Source organism: Motacilla alba, chromosome 20, assembly GCF_015832195.1.
Source record: "Motacilla alba alba isolate MOTALB_02 chromosome 20, Motacilla_alba_V1.0_pri, whole genome shotgun sequence".
Lineage (NCBI taxonomy): Eukaryota > Metazoa > Chordata > Aves > Passeriformes > Motacillidae > Motacilla > Motacilla alba.
Window position 1 is genome coordinate 333851 of NC_052035.1, and position 17314 is coordinate 351164.

General features: G+C 40.5%; 1 protein-coding gene across 15 annotated transcripts in view; it reads right to left on the bottom strand.

Annotated features, from left to right (window-relative positions):
- The window catches only part of RBM39 (RNA binding motif protein 39), a 30875-nt gene extending 14212 nt beyond the window's left edge, over positions 1–16663 (bottom strand). For 2 of the 15 annotated variants that reach the window (XR_005259490.1, XM_038158522.1), the window contains exons 1-8: positions 16332–16663; positions 13175–13237; positions 11262–11311; positions 8254–8448; positions 2771–2836; positions 2610–2663; positions 1112–1229; positions 379–531 (exon numbers count right to left, since the gene is read on the bottom strand). Coding sequence is in view for 13 of the 15 variants with exons in the window: in XM_038158522.1 (XP_038014450.1) it covers positions 379–531; positions 1112–1229; positions 2610–2663; positions 2771–2836; positions 8254–8448; positions 11262–11311; positions 13175–13225 (687 nt within the window). In the remaining 2 variants the exon portion in view is untranslated. Of the gene's footprint in view, positions 1–378; positions 532–1111; positions 1230–1672; positions 1776–2609; positions 2664–2770; positions 2837–8253; positions 8449–11257; positions 11312–11532; positions 11932–12878; positions 12952–13174; positions 13238–16331 lie in introns of those variants that run through there. The other 13 variants (XR_005259491.1, XM_038158524.1, XM_038158521.1 and 10 more) reach the window with 12 other exon arrangements.
- Between the last annotated feature and the right edge of the window lie 651 nt (positions 16664–17314).

A 17314-nucleotide genomic window follows, 5' to 3' on the forward strand; every position in this document is an offset into this window, starting at 1 on the left:
CAAAACCCAAGTACAGAGACAAGAGATCTCAAAAACCTTCGAATTGAAAAACTTCATGCAGAATTCTGACTTCTACCTAGGAAATTATCTGGAAAGCATAGATAATATAGCCTTCACTTCTCTAACACTATCAACAATTTCTCTACTGTTACTTGATTAAGATCTGCATTGTCCTAATACCTTTACACAACTTTGAATCACTTTAATTTGCCTGTTATCTATGGGAAACAAAAGTCCATTGTCACTAGCTTAAATAATCATCCTTGTTAAGGTTTTCCAAACATTCAGTGGTAGCCAAATTTTCAAACATTAACTTTCTTATCAAAATACAAGAAGCATAACTCTGCGTGAACAAAAATGAGTTTTACAATTCCTTACCTGTGATGCCTGTACTATGATAGGTACACCCAGGACCCTCTGTCCAGTCAGTCCTATTGCCAGAGGCACTGAACTAACATCAACAAATTCAACATAAGCAATCCCCTTTGAACGTCTGGAATTTCTATCTGAAATCATTCGCACATCACGAACCTGAAAGGCAACAACAGAGATGGAAATACTTTCAGAGAAAGAGGAAAAAACCTAATGCAGCCTATTTCTCAGACACATATTAATACTGAGAATTATTTGCCAAGCCAACAGCTTTAATTCCACAGCAGCATACACCTTTTGTATCCCAGAGGCAAGCTAGCACTAAAGCTGTTTTGTTTTGTATGTGACAGAACTTGCAGCACTCTAAGGCTTTACACCAGAACCTTACAACTGACAGAATAAATGAAGTTCTTTCAACTTATAATGTTACATGAATTTTCAAATGACACTATAACTGACAGACCTAGCTGAAAAAAGAAAATATGAAAAATGAAGTTGAGTCAGAATTGCATCAACATGTTTTGCCTCACATCACATGAACATGCAACTACTGAGAAACTACATTTTTGTTTCCAAAGCTTTTAATAATTAGTTCATCAGTAATTCCTCTTTGCACAGGTACATGAAGCTCCAGAAAGCCACATGCCTACAATTCCGAAAAAATACCAAACCTGTACGAAGTTGTACTAGGACAGCTTGCAGGAAAATACAAAATTATTTTAACTTCCCTATCACTTACCTTCCCTACTGTAGAGAAAAATTCTTCCAGGTCTCTTGGTCGAATTCTTGCAGCCAACTGCATGCAGAACACTGTTCGAGCATCCCTCTCTTCAGGGGTAAGATTATCAATAGGTTCTCTGGAAAGAGTAAAGTTCAGCTAAAAAATCAACTGAATTAAGATAACTAATCTCTGGACCACACATGATATACTAAACAATCTGTACTTCACAGTCTGATAGGAAAAAAAATGCCTGCTGTATTAAAAAAAAAAAAAGGCAGAGTAAAGAACTGAAGGGAATACCAAATATTAACATGGTAAGTTATAACATGACTGAATATCCTATTTCACCTGTGGGCACCAAATATGACTGGAAAATTCTATTTTTTGTGCAAAAGCATAAACTGAGGTACCATTTTGCTACTGTCCAGAACTGGTACCAGGTACCACTATGGAGCTTACATGTCTTTTTTTATCAAAAAGATGGAAGGATAAGAACACAAAAGCAAACAGGGCAAACTAGCACAGACCAGCTATCCAAATTCTCAGACAAGTAGTGTGGGCGAGGCTTTTTCAACTCACATCTTGCATTTAACCAGTCCCTTTGGAGTCACTACAGCCACCGCATAAAACAAGACTGACATCCATGTAAATAGAACTTGCAGTCCTCATTCCATAGTTTCAGCTTGTTCACCCATAAAGAAGTATGAAGAGTGAATTACTTTGATCCTTGACACATTAAGAACTACAATATTTTATTTCAATACTGAACTATTAGCTTAAATTAGATGCATCACTGTTAACATGTTAAAGCTTCAAATCTAAACAAATCTGACTTGTACTCAAGTACCAGTTACATAAGAAGTAGCATGGTGTATCCTGGATCGAGCTTCCATCCATGTAGTATGCATTTTTATTAAATTAACCACATAGATATTAATCACTTAGAAAACACAAAAATTTAAATATAATTATCTCAGTAAGAGTTTGCCAGTCATTGAAAAACAAAATGAGATTGGTGAAATTTGACTGCATTAATGTAAGAGAATAATCTCATTAGCAGCTATCTAAATCCTATTCCCTTAAATGAGAAGACTAAGAATGGATAAGCAGCTCCTGGATTGCAGAGGCATATAGCCTCTCAACAAATAACACTAATACTGGACAGGAAAAAGAAGCATTTGTACTTTCCCATTCCACACTCTGGATTATTAAGTACAATTCAGCAGAAAAGTTAATTTAAATCACCATAAATGGGGAAAAGATTGAAAATACAGAAACACAAAAAACAAACAAATCAAGACTTGTTTTGCAAACCGACATAATTTACAACCTTTTATGACATGGGGAGAAAGCAACATACTACCAATGCTCTTTTCTCTCTAGCTTTCTGAATGAATCCCAGCATCACTTATGAGTGTAAGCTGGAGAGCAAGTAGTCATACATTACTTCACCATCACTTTTCCAACTCCAACTGGACAAAAACAAACAAACCCAAACACACATAAAAAGTCATACCTAACAGGGCTTTTGTCTTTTCGGAAAGGACTTTTGCTTCTGGAGCGACGTCTGCTAAAAAGAAAGATAACAAGATTACAAGAAAACCTTCCAATACACCACTCTTGGTTCTAAACAAAACCTATTAATGATGCAATGAAAAACAGAGAAAAGTCAAAAACCTTAATTTGATGCTGTGAGGCAGACCAATCTTCCCTCTGATGGCACTGTTGAATTTTGGACCAGAACTATGGCAGAAGAAAAGACAAGACACCTGAGTACTTGAATTCAAAATTTCCTGTCTGTACTCACATTACTCTCCAAGTGCCCACCCAGCCTTGCCTCTGAACTTGTCAGCACTTCCATTAGCAGCACCCACAGCATGCATCAGATAATCAGTTGGTTATCAATACATGCAGCACTTCATAAGGCACAGAATACAATCCCCTCCCACTTTCACCTACATCACAAAATCCCAGATATGCAGGACTCTTCATGAGACAGTCAGCCATGGCACATTTGTATACGCAAACTATTCTGAGCTACAGTAACTGTTATAACCATTTTCACCCGTTTTTTTGTCCACATGCAAGTTCTACATACTGACGACTGGAAAGCATAACATTGATCGCCTGGAACTCAGCTTCAGAGCTGTATGCCAAGTGGTACTGGCAAGATTACTTACTTGCTCGAGTGTAACATTTTAGAACCAAAAGTTCCAAGAAATTTAAGGTGCAAGAGCAAACCAAAGTGCCTTCATGCAGACACCTGCAAGGGACACGTTCACTAATGGTGTCTTAGCTCTAACCACTGAAGGGCTGCAAATATGTAAATGAAGCTTCCTTAAAATTCCTAAGGGCCATCAAACCACAGAAGCAGTGAACCCAGCAGTCAGCTGTATACAGACACATAACCACAAAAGGAATCCAATCTCTTGACTGAATCTAATATAATTCTCCAGGCATCACAGAGTCTTTTAGAACAAACTATAATCTGCCCTTTGTTTCCATGTTAAGGACAGTCCTCTTGCTAGTTAATGGGGCACCCAGGAACAGACTGTGACATGAGCAGTAAGATTCGTCCTATCGTGCTCTCCCTGAATTTGATCTCCTGGTAGAGAGCTGTTCAAATGGCAAAGCACAACACCTGTTAACATTCTTCCTGTATCTCCACCAAGCGCAGAGGCACTCTGTACAGACTGAACACTGTGCACTGGGCTTTGGCTTTCCATTTGTACAGAACTGATTCTTTCTGCTGTTGCTACAAGTTGATGTAAAACACCCTGTAAGACATGGCAGGCTGAAAACATTAAGTAGTCTTTCACTAAATCCATTTGGCCACACCATTTGTCTGAAAAATGTCTTCTTGCTCCTCAGTGGAGCAGTAATGCTTATAGTTAAACTCAGCATCCAACACAAGGAAGAGGATGCCCAATTTTTAAGCATGTCATGACACAGGTGGAAGTAGTGGGCCAAGATCCAAAACCGTGCTGGCCAGGTTAAAGCAAGGGAAATATGGCCCTGTACAACACTGGGGAAAAAAAATAAAGAAAAAAGGCCATTTAGAAACTACTTAGGAAGAGATGATAACTACTTACTGAGAGAAAATAAGACATAACACACAGGCACATGTTGAGATGAGATCACAATTGATCAAAACCAGATTTTTTTTTTGCCTAGGAGAAATTACTCCCTTTCCCGCTCAAGTCCAGACAAATTATTGCTGGAAGTGTCCATTCAGGTTCTTCAGTAACTATGAAACAACTGCCAAAAGCTGCATCTGGAAATACTTGTACTAATTTCAGAGGCTACCTTCTTATAAGACATGGGACTACCTTGCACCTTCATATCAGAGGTAAAACATGGTGCTCTCCATTTTAATTCAAATGCAGCCAGATAAACCAATTACAGTGACTCCAGAACACTAACATGCAGACCAACTAAACAATAATAAATAGTTAAGACCATGAATTTTCAAGGAAAAGGTGAAAGACATATTCTAAGTATTCATCTAAATCTAATGAATAATAAAAGCAAAGCACAAACAACTGAGAAGTAACAGTTTTCAAATGCATGCACAAAGTGGGGGTGGAAGGAAGAGGAAAAAAGGGCAGGAAAAACCCACAACCCACCACAACTCCAGAAATCTCCATTTTCCTTCTCGACTAGTACTATTTTATTTACAGAACTCCATGAGACCAACATTAAGAAACCCCAGACCACTGGAACAGACCAAGCAGAAAACTGCCTAGGGCAAGGTGAGAGCCCAAATTACCTTCTCAAAATCAACAGTATACCCTTTTCAACAGTATTCTCCCTATGTTTTTCTAAGGAGACTTGCTTGTAAAGCTGTAGATCTCAAGTAAAGTTTCTTCATTGCTTCTACAGTCTCTACAATTGTTGCCCAGTTCCTGCTAACCTGTACGGAAACACCACGTCACAAGCCATTAATCCCTATGTCTGGGAGTCACCTTCTTTGTAAGCCAAAGTCCTGTCTGCAGCCAAAGCACACGCTTCCACAAAACCTAAGAGATGCCACAGGGCCCAACAATGGTCCAGTCAGAAGACAGCCAGCAAATTATCAGCTTCTACCTACTCATTCATATTCAAGATTCCAACAAAAAAAAATGTCAGACAAGGCAAACTTTGGCTAACAAAGTCCAAGAGAATCACAAGGAACTTTCAGTCATCATTGTAATAAATCTGTTTTCCTAACAGCTTTGTCTAAATTTGTGATTTCAGAATAGAAACAGGATGGTGGAAGTGACTTCTACTTTTATGTTAGCAGCAGCTGGGATTTGCCCAGCAGATGTCTAAGCAAGACTACTTAGTCAAGTTCTTTCTCCTAAGAAACCTAATGATACAGCAATGCAACACTTAAGGCACAACATATGTGAAAATAACATGAGAAAAAAAAACTGTTAACACTAAGCAATGCAAGACAGTCACCTAATTTTAAACTAATTTAAAATTAAATCATTTAACTACATTTAACCACATTTCAAACTTAAAGTGAGAAACTCAAAGTTTTCAGGTTCCCGGTAGCATTCTCCTCTCCTTTTCCTTCAGAATTACCTATACTAAACTTTTTTCTCACTACTGCTGAGATACTTCCTAATTGCTCCCAGCAGCAAAACCATCTCAGTTTACAGAAAATCAGCTTGAAAATGAGCCTTTATAAAGCTCATGAGAAAGATAACAAAGAGGAGGAGGAGTAAAAAGTGAGATAAAATAGAAGCCATTAAGCAATTTGATCTAGATACTGCAGTCAGCTACAATCTGTCAGCAATAACTCCAACCCAAAACTACTGGAACATCCCCACAAGGAGAGATTCCAGAAATAAATTCTCCAGCCAGAAAGAGTACTCTGGCAGTCACTTTTGAAACACCGAACTTATGCCACTGATACAGAGACAACTTCTCCAAATGAAATCTCAGTATTGGTAGATCCAAAGGTGGCTGGTGATGCAGGAGGCTTTATCGCCACAGTTTTCATCTCCCTGAAATTCAGCATCTGTTATACAGATTTAAAATTGGGTCCCCACATTTTAAGAGCCTTGAACAGGAATGCTTCACAATCCCTTCTTTTACACACGTTTACAGCCAAAACTAGAATTCTGGAATCACATTAGCATGTTTATCATTTTAACAAGACCGTAAACCATCTACAACTGAATGACAGCAACTGCTTGCTGATTGCCATCAGTCAACACCAAAGCTTCTGGGACACATGTGCTTGCCCTATACCAGTTTTCCACAAAACCATCTAAACACGCTAGAATTCTACTTGGTTAAGTGAAAGCAATGATTTGGCAACTGAAGCAGTGAACAAACTATCAAATGAATAGCACAACTGTGTACTCTCAGAGTACATTATCCTGGTTTCTTGTTCACTGTATCTTAACACCAAAGCAATCACCCAGACAACTACGGGATTGTGTCAGGACAGCAAAAAAGACCCCTTGCAACTACTTACCTTTCAGGCGTAACATATCTCAGTGCATTAAAACAGGCATGGGTTATTGTAATAACATCAATACTTTCAACCTCTCCTTGCAGAAATTATTTTGGACGACCAAAACACTGGAACTCCCAAATTTCTCCAGGTGAAAAACCTTCTCACCCAGTGAGAACGAGAAAAACAAAGAACAAAACCCTCCAACCTCCAACACAGTTGGAAGAACGCAGTAACTCCCAACTACAAGACAAAACAAAGGACATCCTCTCCACACAACACTGCACTGGAAGGAAAGATGCCAGCAGGCTCCATATACAGAAGGCTGAAGTTTTTGATCAAGGTCCTCTGTACCTTGAGCCACAACAGTGGCACTGGCATAACCTAACCAGCTACTGAAATCTTACACGTGCAATAGAGTTGTAGGAAAACTCCAGACTGCTGAAATCTTCACAGCTGAAGTCCAGAGCAGTGTACAGAGGCTCTAATACTCAAGACAAAGGAAAAGCAGGGCTAATATATTATGATCCCCACATACACAGGACTGATGATGCACAGGATGCCACTGCACCTGAGAGGACCCAAGAACTGCAGCAGGTTTTCATTACAAAAATGCCAACATCCATATGACTTAGCACAGAGTGAGATCCTGAGACAGCAGGAAGTTTTTGCTCGTAGTCCAAAAGTACAAAAAGCCCAAAGAAAAACATTCACGTTCATAAAATTGAACAAGCCTACTATTTATCAGAAGGTAAACACTGTCTGCTCAAACATCTTGAGAGACTTCTCTATCACAGATGGCATTATATGTCATGATTAAAAAAATACATCCTTTTCAAATGCTTTTTTTTAACATGATCTTGCATTCCAAGATTTGGCAACAATTGGGATGAGACCCAGAGAACAGCAGAGACAAACAGCAGCCTCAGGTAATCAATGACAGTCAAGCATACAGCCCAGTTCTCACTGAGTTCTGCAGAAAGAGGCAATGGGAAGCACAGGGGAGAGCCATAGTACAAACCATCAGAAACAATACGGATGAAAAAACATCTTTTGAGAATTGATTTACAAATGCCTGGAACCACCTACTGCTGAAGTTCTATCAAGCTAAATATCTGAGAGGAACAAAAGAATTCTTGTCAGCCTCCAAACAAGTCTGAGAAACAAGCAGGGCAAATTTGCAACATATGGGCATTACTAAGACAAGACGCTCCCAGTTTGGATGCATAAACATGGAATATGCTTGTGTGAATATCCATTTATGGAGTTAATGTTCAAGAACAGCAAGACAGTAAAAATCTTTAGTAACACCAACAAAAAAAAAAAAAAAGGGGTACAAGCCTGTAACCAAATTACCAGACTACTATTAATTTTTTGGCAGTTAAGCCATCAAGTTCATATACTTTAAATAGTTAGGACATGCAGAGAATTTGGTTGTTATATTGATTTTATGATAAACTTAGTTTTCCACTCAGCTGTACACATTCTTTCATTTGCTTTCCCATCTCTGTCTTGGTTAAGAATGAAAACTAGAAGAGGAATATTACTATCCTCTTTTTCACTCTGTATTTACTGACATTCGTCAAACTTCACCTCTCACTTTCTTTTCAATTATAATTATTGACCAATTTAGAAAGCAGAGAGTGAAACTTTAACCTTCCACATTGTAACAATGAAGCAGCACACATGCAACTCTGAACAAATAACCTACTAGGGACTTCTATAGCGGCCTCTGAATCTTCGATCTCTACTCCTAGACCGGCTGCGTCTGCGTTCTTTGCTTCTGCTCCGTTTTCTTTCCCGGCTTCTGCTCTTTTTCCGTTCCCGATCTCTGCTCCGTTTGCGTTCCTTACTTCTGCTCCTCTTTCTGTCATGGCTTCGACTTCGGCTCTTGCTCTTTTTTCTCCTGACAAAGAAAAGTGCAACTTCAGTTACACACACAATTCAGTGCTATTTACAGCACGTTCCACAGACCCTCTGATGTTACAGACACTGATGGGAAAAGTTTGTACCTGTTGGTATTTGTACTTTTTATTGTTAAATGGGTAGCTAAGTGCGTCAGCAATCTCCTTTCATGAGCCACATGAAGTCTGCAACAGCATATTTTTCTTTTAAATTTTTTAATCGCTAGAGAATGCTTTCAGAAGAGTAAAAAGTCTAAAAACCCATTTCCTATGTTAAACCTAGTACACAGCGTTGCAGTACTTCATCTGGTGTTCAAACATACTGCATGATTTTAAGAATAAATTATATAGCAAAGTAAAACAAAACACAACGAAAACAGAAAGAAAGAGGCAAGTCTGGGGGAAAGGAAGGTTGTTTCCTCTTAATACTCCCTGCCAATTGTCTTTAACATGCTGCTTAAGAGTTTTGCTTCCTACTTGCTACTCCCACTCATAAACCACTTGCTTTTTTAAGACTATGGCTGTTAGAGGTTTGGGGCAAATTGCAGATTTTTGTAACTTTACCAATTTACTTAAAAAATTGAATCTTCTAAAACTTGTACGTCAGTTATACCTCATATCTGAAAAATATGTGCAGTAAGCAACTGTTCCATTACTGCATTTGGATCGTTCATAAATTTTTTTGCTCCATCTCAGCCTCAGACCACTAAAGCTTAGTCTCCTAGTTTCTAAAATGTATCTAAGTATATATAAGACACACATTAAACAGATGCTCAAGCCATTACTAAGACAGCAAAATAATAAACTTTACTGCTAAACTTTCGAACTTTGAAACATCCTTTGTCACTCAATTTTTCCCTTTCCTCCTTTTGGGCCTTCTGATTGTTGATATTATCTTTTCTCAATGTGGTCACTCATACTCATAAAAATTCTTTTAAAAGGGCATGTGGATTGCAAAAAGTTCAACCCTGTGGCTTTCTATGGCCATGTATAAACTAAGACTTCTAGTTAGTTTCAATTTCTGAAGTAAAAACATCCCTCACCTGCCACATCTAACGGAACTGAATTAATAGCTTTTGCTCTCCAATCTCTACCTAGGAAGGCCCATTCGAAGTATCTTAGTATTTATCTCTGAAGACAACATTTTGTAATTATGTTTTAAACACTATTTCTATTTTTTCTTATCTGCCAAAGTCTCTAAGTTAGTTACTATTACTTTTAGTAAGTTTATTACTATTACTTTAATATTTTTGTACGGACAGAGAAGCTGCTGCATCAAAACCTCATACTCAGAACCTTCACAATTTCTGATAGTTCTCTATTTCTGCATGGTGTCATCAGAATCACTTAAACGCACTTCATGCTGTAATGCAGTTTGTGATGGTTAGGCACGCATACTGTCCCTCTCCTCTAGGATCCAACATTTACCAACATTTCCCCAAGATAAAACCCAAAAACACTCACTATTAAAACAGTTCTGAAAAACGCTCTCTGAAGCTCACTATACTAACCCGTTCCAGTAACTAGTAACTGCAGCCACTCTTCACCAATGACAGCAGCTATTCCCTAGTCAACAGAGGGAACCTGCTTTGCAGGCAAGGACTCCCAGCAGTCCAGATCCATGCTCTGCCTTCAAATCATAATTGAGCTGGACCTACAGTACAGACATCTAGTAAAAATGCAGATCCTTAATTCTTCCAATTAATAAAATGGACATTTAAGTATGATTTGACAATTACTGAAAGTTGCACATTGTTATTTATTTTTAGGTTGTTGATGTTTGCTCTGGATTTTCCTGACATTGTGAATCTTACCTCAGTATTTGCCCAACTGAAGTAGATATAAAATACCATTTGGACACAATTTGATTGTTTTAAAGCAAAGCAAGAAATCTTGCAAACCCTACATACACCTTGGTCTTCAGCAACAGAGTACACTGTCACACATCACTAAAAAAGTAGTTATCTAAAGATTATGGGGAACAAGAACTATATCAAAATTAACTTCTAAGGCTTAAACAGATTGACAGCAGCTGCTTTTGATAGGGTTTTAGAGGTCTCAGTAGTTAGCATGAAAATTATTTTCACTGTATCATTTAGAACACAAGTAAAAGCACGTAATCTGTATGATTTCAGAAGGTGACAACAGCACACATGCTGACTTTAGTGCATTTCTGTAATACGCAGCTAGCTTTTTACTGTTTTGTCAACTATCAACTTTGTAATTTTTCTCTTTACATCAATTACCTCTTCACCAAATGATGCTTGTAAGGTAAGGAATTTATTTTACAGACCACACACCTTTTGGGTATCAGCAGGTGTTCACACCCTGGAATTATGCTTGCTGAGCAAGGTGGGCTTGTACTCGTTTTTTAAAAAACTTGTATTACAAATTTAGACATTTTCAAAGGGCAGGGACACAGAGAATAGAGCAAGGTGATTCAACACCATAAACCTTTTCAAGAAAGCGCTGGCGTCTTTAACTGCTTTCCATTGCTCCAAAGCACAATTCTACAACAAATAATTTTTAAAATGCAAAATCCATTGCATAGTTAAAGTAACAAAAGTAATTTAAATATGCTGAACATACTAAGTTTGTATTTTTATCTGATGTTAGGTCAATGTTTCCGCAATTTTGATTACATCAGTTGCAAAGGGTATTAACTACATTTGTAAACAAAATAAAACTTCCAAATTGCTGCAAGTGCAAAATCCAAGCTTTTTCAAATTATTTCCTAAACACCACTGACATGGATTTACAAGCCCACAAAAACCAGCAGCCTCTACACAAATGTAGATAACTGAGAAATACTTACTTCTTGCTGCGTTCTTCATGGCCGTTGGCACTGCTCAATTTGTTCTCATCCTAAGCAGGGTTGATAGAAGAACATCGTGAGGACGAAGCGGAAATATTTCAAGTGGTCAAAGGGTAATGGGAATAGGAATAAGAAAATAAAAAACAAAAATTTTAATACTAAATTACTTGTTTACAGTTTAATGTGGAAAGCTTTAGAAAATTTAGGTAGGCATGTTTAACCACTTTGCTGTTTAAATTTAAGCCATACAATTACAAAATACAAGACTTACATCATTTAAAAGTGTGTATTAAATTGTAGATACTTCCATACATGGTTTAGAGAGCAAGTTATCCTGTAGAATTCAGCACTCAAGTGACTAAATGTTATTTCTATAAAATTTAAGAGGAAGTCTGAGGTGTTTGCGAGCCCCTCTGATTAGTATCAAGGCTATATCTCTGCCTAAGCCCCGTGGCTACACTAGCAGCCAGCCACTATCGATTTCCTGTAACCGATGCCATTCCAGAGATCTTCACTCATTTTCGTTGAAGGGTTGTAAGAGCTTGATGTCACCTCTGTCACACATCTCGCCCTGAAGCAAACAGGGATTCACACTGCTTTAGTAACGTCGACTCCCAAGAAAGCCATCAATAATCCACCAGTCCAGCCTAAACATCCCCTATTTCCATACCTGTTTACATGGAAAATATCCATGTTAAGCCAGGACACAAGAATTTTAACACAACAGTTCACAAATTTCTCCTCAAGATGTAAATGTAACTGCTAAATATTACATTAACTAAATATACCACTTAAAACTTACAAATGCTCATCCAAAATTCATGACATGGTTGTAATAAACACTTGCAGAACAGACTGACAACAGCTGCTATATAACTTATATACTGGCTTTACAGTTTAATAACACTGGTTACATTAGAAGTACAATTCCTAGGCGATTTAAACTTAGATACATTTCTTTCAAAATCAGTGCTAAAGCATGCAGTCTGTTAACACTTCACCACCATCTGGTGAAAAACAAAAAAAAGACAGTATTCATTTGCTGCCGGTTTAAGTGAAGGACATCACTAAGCTAATTGATAAAATTTTTACAGAAAAAATGACATTTCCTAATTAAACAACTAAGACAGAAGAACACAAAAGCTTCTTTTAGAATGATACCACAGACTGTGATACTGTCTTTTACTTGCTAAAAACATTCTATTCAGGGATCCAAGAATTTCTGTAAATTCGTTCACTCAGCAATTGATTTTCATTTGCCCTGTTGAAAGATTAACCGCCAGCAGCCCTCCGCATTAAAAGCAAGTCCCACTCTTCTCGCACAGAGCAGATTGTTCAAATATTTACTTGCCATGGGACTGGTGAAAAGGTTATTCTTGGAGCCCCGCAGTTTTCCCAAACCACTGCATTCACCTCGTTGCTATATCAAACTAGACTTCACAATTTTAGAGGAAAGGTTTTAGGATTTTGGTTTCTGGGGTTTGTTTTGTTTTGGTTTTGTTTAGTTGGTTTTTGGGTGGATTTCTTTTGTTTTGTTTTGATTGTGTTTGGTGGTTTTTGTTTGGTTTTTTTTAACCTAGGGGACCACGGTACAGCGATACGTCACTCAATTACTACCTTATGATTGACAGTTCACACTGGAATCAAAGGTGAATTCATGGGAGTAGAGGTGAGATATCGTTAGGCAAGTCTACAAAGAGAGATAGATGGGCATTTATTCATCACGCTGAAGTGAAACTACTGCACAATATAATTACATTAACAGTACATATTAACTTGAAAGTTACATGTAATGTATGTCCAATAAGATAAATCATGAGGGCTCCAGGGATGTTAGTTTACAGTTCAGCAGTAGTTTCATGAATAATGCTAAATTAAGGTAAACAGGACCTCACTAGCATATTTTTTCTCACCTTCTTGTAAGGAGCTTCAAGCATTGCTTCAATATCAATATCATCAGCCATTTTTCAGGACACCTGAAAGAAGAAGCAAATTCCACCTGAGTTGGAAAACACCCTTGCACTTTACATTCCAAAAGCTTTTGTTTAAGAGGTCATCACTGCATTGGCTCAAATTCACTAAACATTTACAAATTCAGCAGGTATTTCCAACAAAAATGGGAATGAAGTTTTGCCCAATGAGATGGTAACGAATGTGTGCAAAGTAATTACAGCTGCAAACAACAAAATGTGATTGAACATTTTTATCAGCAAAAGGAAACCCAGAGGCATTCCATGAATTTCTTTCAAAACAAAGAGCACAGCATATTTATGACACAAACACAGCTCTGGTGGCCATCTTGAGAAGCGCTAGAGCTTCAGCAAAGGACAATGAACAATCAGGCAAACCTGTTCACAGCTCCTAGCCTTTGCCACCATCATTTACCAATCTCAGCATGTGGACACCATGGTGCCTTAAGAAATGCAGCCTCCCCCATAACAGGGGTCACAGGAAAACAGTTATGATTCCAGCACTAACAGCTACTAAAGCACACAAAAAGTCCATCCAGTCTGGAACCTCACATCTCAAACCAAAAACATCCATCACACCAGCTAACACTTGACAGCACAGACATTACGGGTTTAGCTGCTCCTCTTATTTTCTAATTTCAACCCCTTAATATAATTTTACGTTCGCTATACTCTGAATCACTTTGACACTTATTTCCTCTCCCTATGCAGGTATGCTATTAAGCACCTTTAAGACTCTTGGCATTAAACTTAGATAGTCAAATTCCTCAAATCTCTTAGTGGAAGTTTCTCTTCCATGGCCAGTCCTCTAGATCCAAGTCTGACAGCCCAACACTGAAGATTTGTGTGTGCACAATAAAATGGATTTTTAATTATACAGGTTAGTTCTTGCACCTTGTCTACAGGCAGTAGAACAGTGCTGTCCCGAGACTTCGGCAGAATAACAAAAATGCTCCAACACATTAAGATCCTTTACACCAGTCACTTATAATGTTGTAACTGAGAATGCTTTGCCAGAGCTGCAGTACATCTGACCTTGGCCCAGGGATACATTCTAGAATAAAACACCATCCTCAATCAGGATAACAACACTGGAAGTTCACACTCAGTACTTAACTGAGGCACACTAACTTTATTTTCAAATTATTACCTGTTGGGTTATAGTGCTATCGCTTACAGATACGAGTGTCCTTCCTTTAAGTGTAATAGCTCAATTATACTTTTTACTACAGTATTTATAGTCAGTTTTTCAAGCCATCTACATACATGCACATGATTTAATTCACAGCTGTTCTCCAGAATGTAGTATAAATAGTACATCAGTATGATTAAGGGCAAGAAAAAAATCAAAACCAGAATTCTACAAAAAAATTCCTCCTGGTGAAAACTCCCACCCAAAATTACATTTCCAGATATGTAATTTAGTCAACATATCCAGCTACACTTGGGGAGGAATTCTTCATCCTGAAGAGGGGTGGCCATAATAGGGACCATCAAATCCTGAATGGCATGGAAAAGTGCAGAGGGAATGACTATTACTGCATTCCCCCAAATAATGAGTGAATGAACAATCATCCAGTGGATTCAAAACAATGGTCCTTATACACAAAGCATTTAGCCATTGAATTCACTGTTGGAAGGGCACTGTGGATCCTAACAAAGAAGCACATGCAATGTTTAAAAAAACAAACCAAACCATCAAAGTTTAAAGAAAAAGGTTTTCATCAAACAAAGGCATGCCTCGTGACCCTGAACTACAACTAACTGACAACTAAGCGCACACAGCAATGTGTGACTGCGCTGTTTATTCTTTTTTTGGCATTTACTGCTGGCCACCATCACCGAATCTCCTGAGCTGCGAGGACCTTTGGCCCCACCCCAGCCACCTGTACCCTTTGTACTCTTTACAAAACACTTCCACTGTGACAATACCATGTTATCAGAATACTTTCTCTCTACGTGTACCAGTCCTGCTATCAGCCCTGCGATGAATACACATAATGCATGTAATGATGCTACATTAACAAAGTTGGAAGCATTTTTTAAAAAACCACAAATAAAAGCCCTTAATAATTTCAAACTAGTAGAAAGTCCTGACAGATTCTCAAATATCTTTCCAAAAGCCTTTCAGCTTTCTCAAAAAAAGCTACGTATGACTAACTTGTTTGTAAAGAGGGAAAAAAAAACCCAAAATCACCCAAAAAGCAAACAAAAAAATCAACAAAAACACATGCCAAAACATCAAAATAAAAAAGGAATTAACTACACTTGAAACTTTGTGGATCTACAGAAAATGTAAAGGGACATGAAATTTACTGCAATGGAACTAGTCACTATTTTGAAAGAAATCACTCTCTTTCTGCTGAACTATATTACATAAAAGTAATTTAAAAGGGTCGCGTTCTCAAAATTATTTGTTTTAGAAATCAAACGAATGACAATTCGACACGTTTTTCATGTAACGTCCGGGAAGAGCATCAGGAAACTTCAGGGAGGACTCCGACGCCTCAGAAGAGGAGCCAGCCTCTCAGCAGGACTCATACGTCTGCGAGCAAGCTCCCAGCCTACAATTCCCAAATGCTCCTGACACGATCGAACGGACTAAATTCGGTTCCCCAGAAACAGTGATGCCCAGCGCTGCCTGCCCCGCCATGGACGCCCTCCCACCTCGCTTCTTCCAAAGGCCTTCACTCCCGGCCCGCCCGCGCCGGCCGGCGCTCCCCCACCTCCGCCTCGTCTCCCTGCGCGAACGGCACCGCAGCTGCTCACGCCCGGTCCCTCCGCACAGCGCCATCACGGGAAGAGCAGGGGAGCTGGGGGGGGGGGGGGGGGGGGGGGGGAAGCCGGGGCGGGGCAGCACCATGCCGGGGGCAGGCGGGCCTACCCGCGACGTGGCCACGGGAATAACCAAAACGCACAGGGCCGGGCCCCGGGGCGAGGATCTCCGGGCGCTCCAGCCCCGGTGAGGCGCAAAGTGGCCCTGCAGGCAGGGCCGAGGCGGCCATGGCAGCGGGAGGGGCGCAGACTCCCAAGCCACAGCATCCCCCGGACCAGGCCGCAGCTCGCCTGGCGGCGGGGCCCAAGGCCCACCCGCAGTTACCTGCGCCGCGGGCACTGCTATCCTCGCTAGGGCCCCGAGGTCCGGCAGCGGCGGCTCCGGCGTCACTGCCCTGGCGGTGGGGAACGGGCCCGAGGGCTTGAGCACCTTCTCCAGGCGTCTGAATCTTAAATGGACGGCGGCGCTCAAGCAGCCCCGGGGAGCGGGCGGCGAGGGGCGGCACGGCCGTGAGTCGGTCCCAGTGCCGGTCTGGCCCCGTCTGTAGCTCCGCGGCTGCTCCCGAAATGGCGCCCGGCCGCTCGCGGCTCCGCGCACGGCACGGGGGCGCCCAGCGCACCGCACAGGGGCTCTCGCGAGATGCGCGGCCAAACAGGCCCTTACACGCCAGGAATCGCCGCCTCTCGCGAGATATCGCGCCCGGAAGCAGTGGCTCAAATGCTCGCGAGATTTGAGTAGACATGTGGCCTTGTCACGCGCCTTTGCGCTCTCGCGAGGGCTGGCACGCCCGCCTGACGCCTGGCGGGAGGGGCCGAGGCGTGAGAGGCCCGTCTGAGGCCTGTCTGAGGCCCGTCTGAGGCCCGTCTGAGGCCTGCGTCCGGGGCTGGGGCCCAGCGCCACCGCCGCAGTGGTCTCGTGGCGCGGGTGCTTGCGGGCTTGTGGGATTACGGTGCGTTCGGAGCACCCGTTCCTTCCCTGGCTCTGGAAGAGGCGTGTCCCAGATCCTTCAAGGACATTCTTGAGCCCCATGCCGAGGCCTTTCATAGACTCTTGCTTTCCAGCAATCTAAAGTGGATTAGATTATGGAGTGGACAGAGGTGAAGTTACTATGTTCCTTCACCAGAGATTGTTCTGACGTGATGATTAAATAGGGTCTGTGGTCTGATCTTCATCCATTTGGCTGAGGGCTTGATGTGGTTCTATCAGATTAACGATGCCTGAAGGTGTTCCGCCATACTCTTCTGCCATAAACTACACTTCCCTTCATGGGCTAGCAGTGTCTTGCAGATTTTTACTCCAATTCCAAG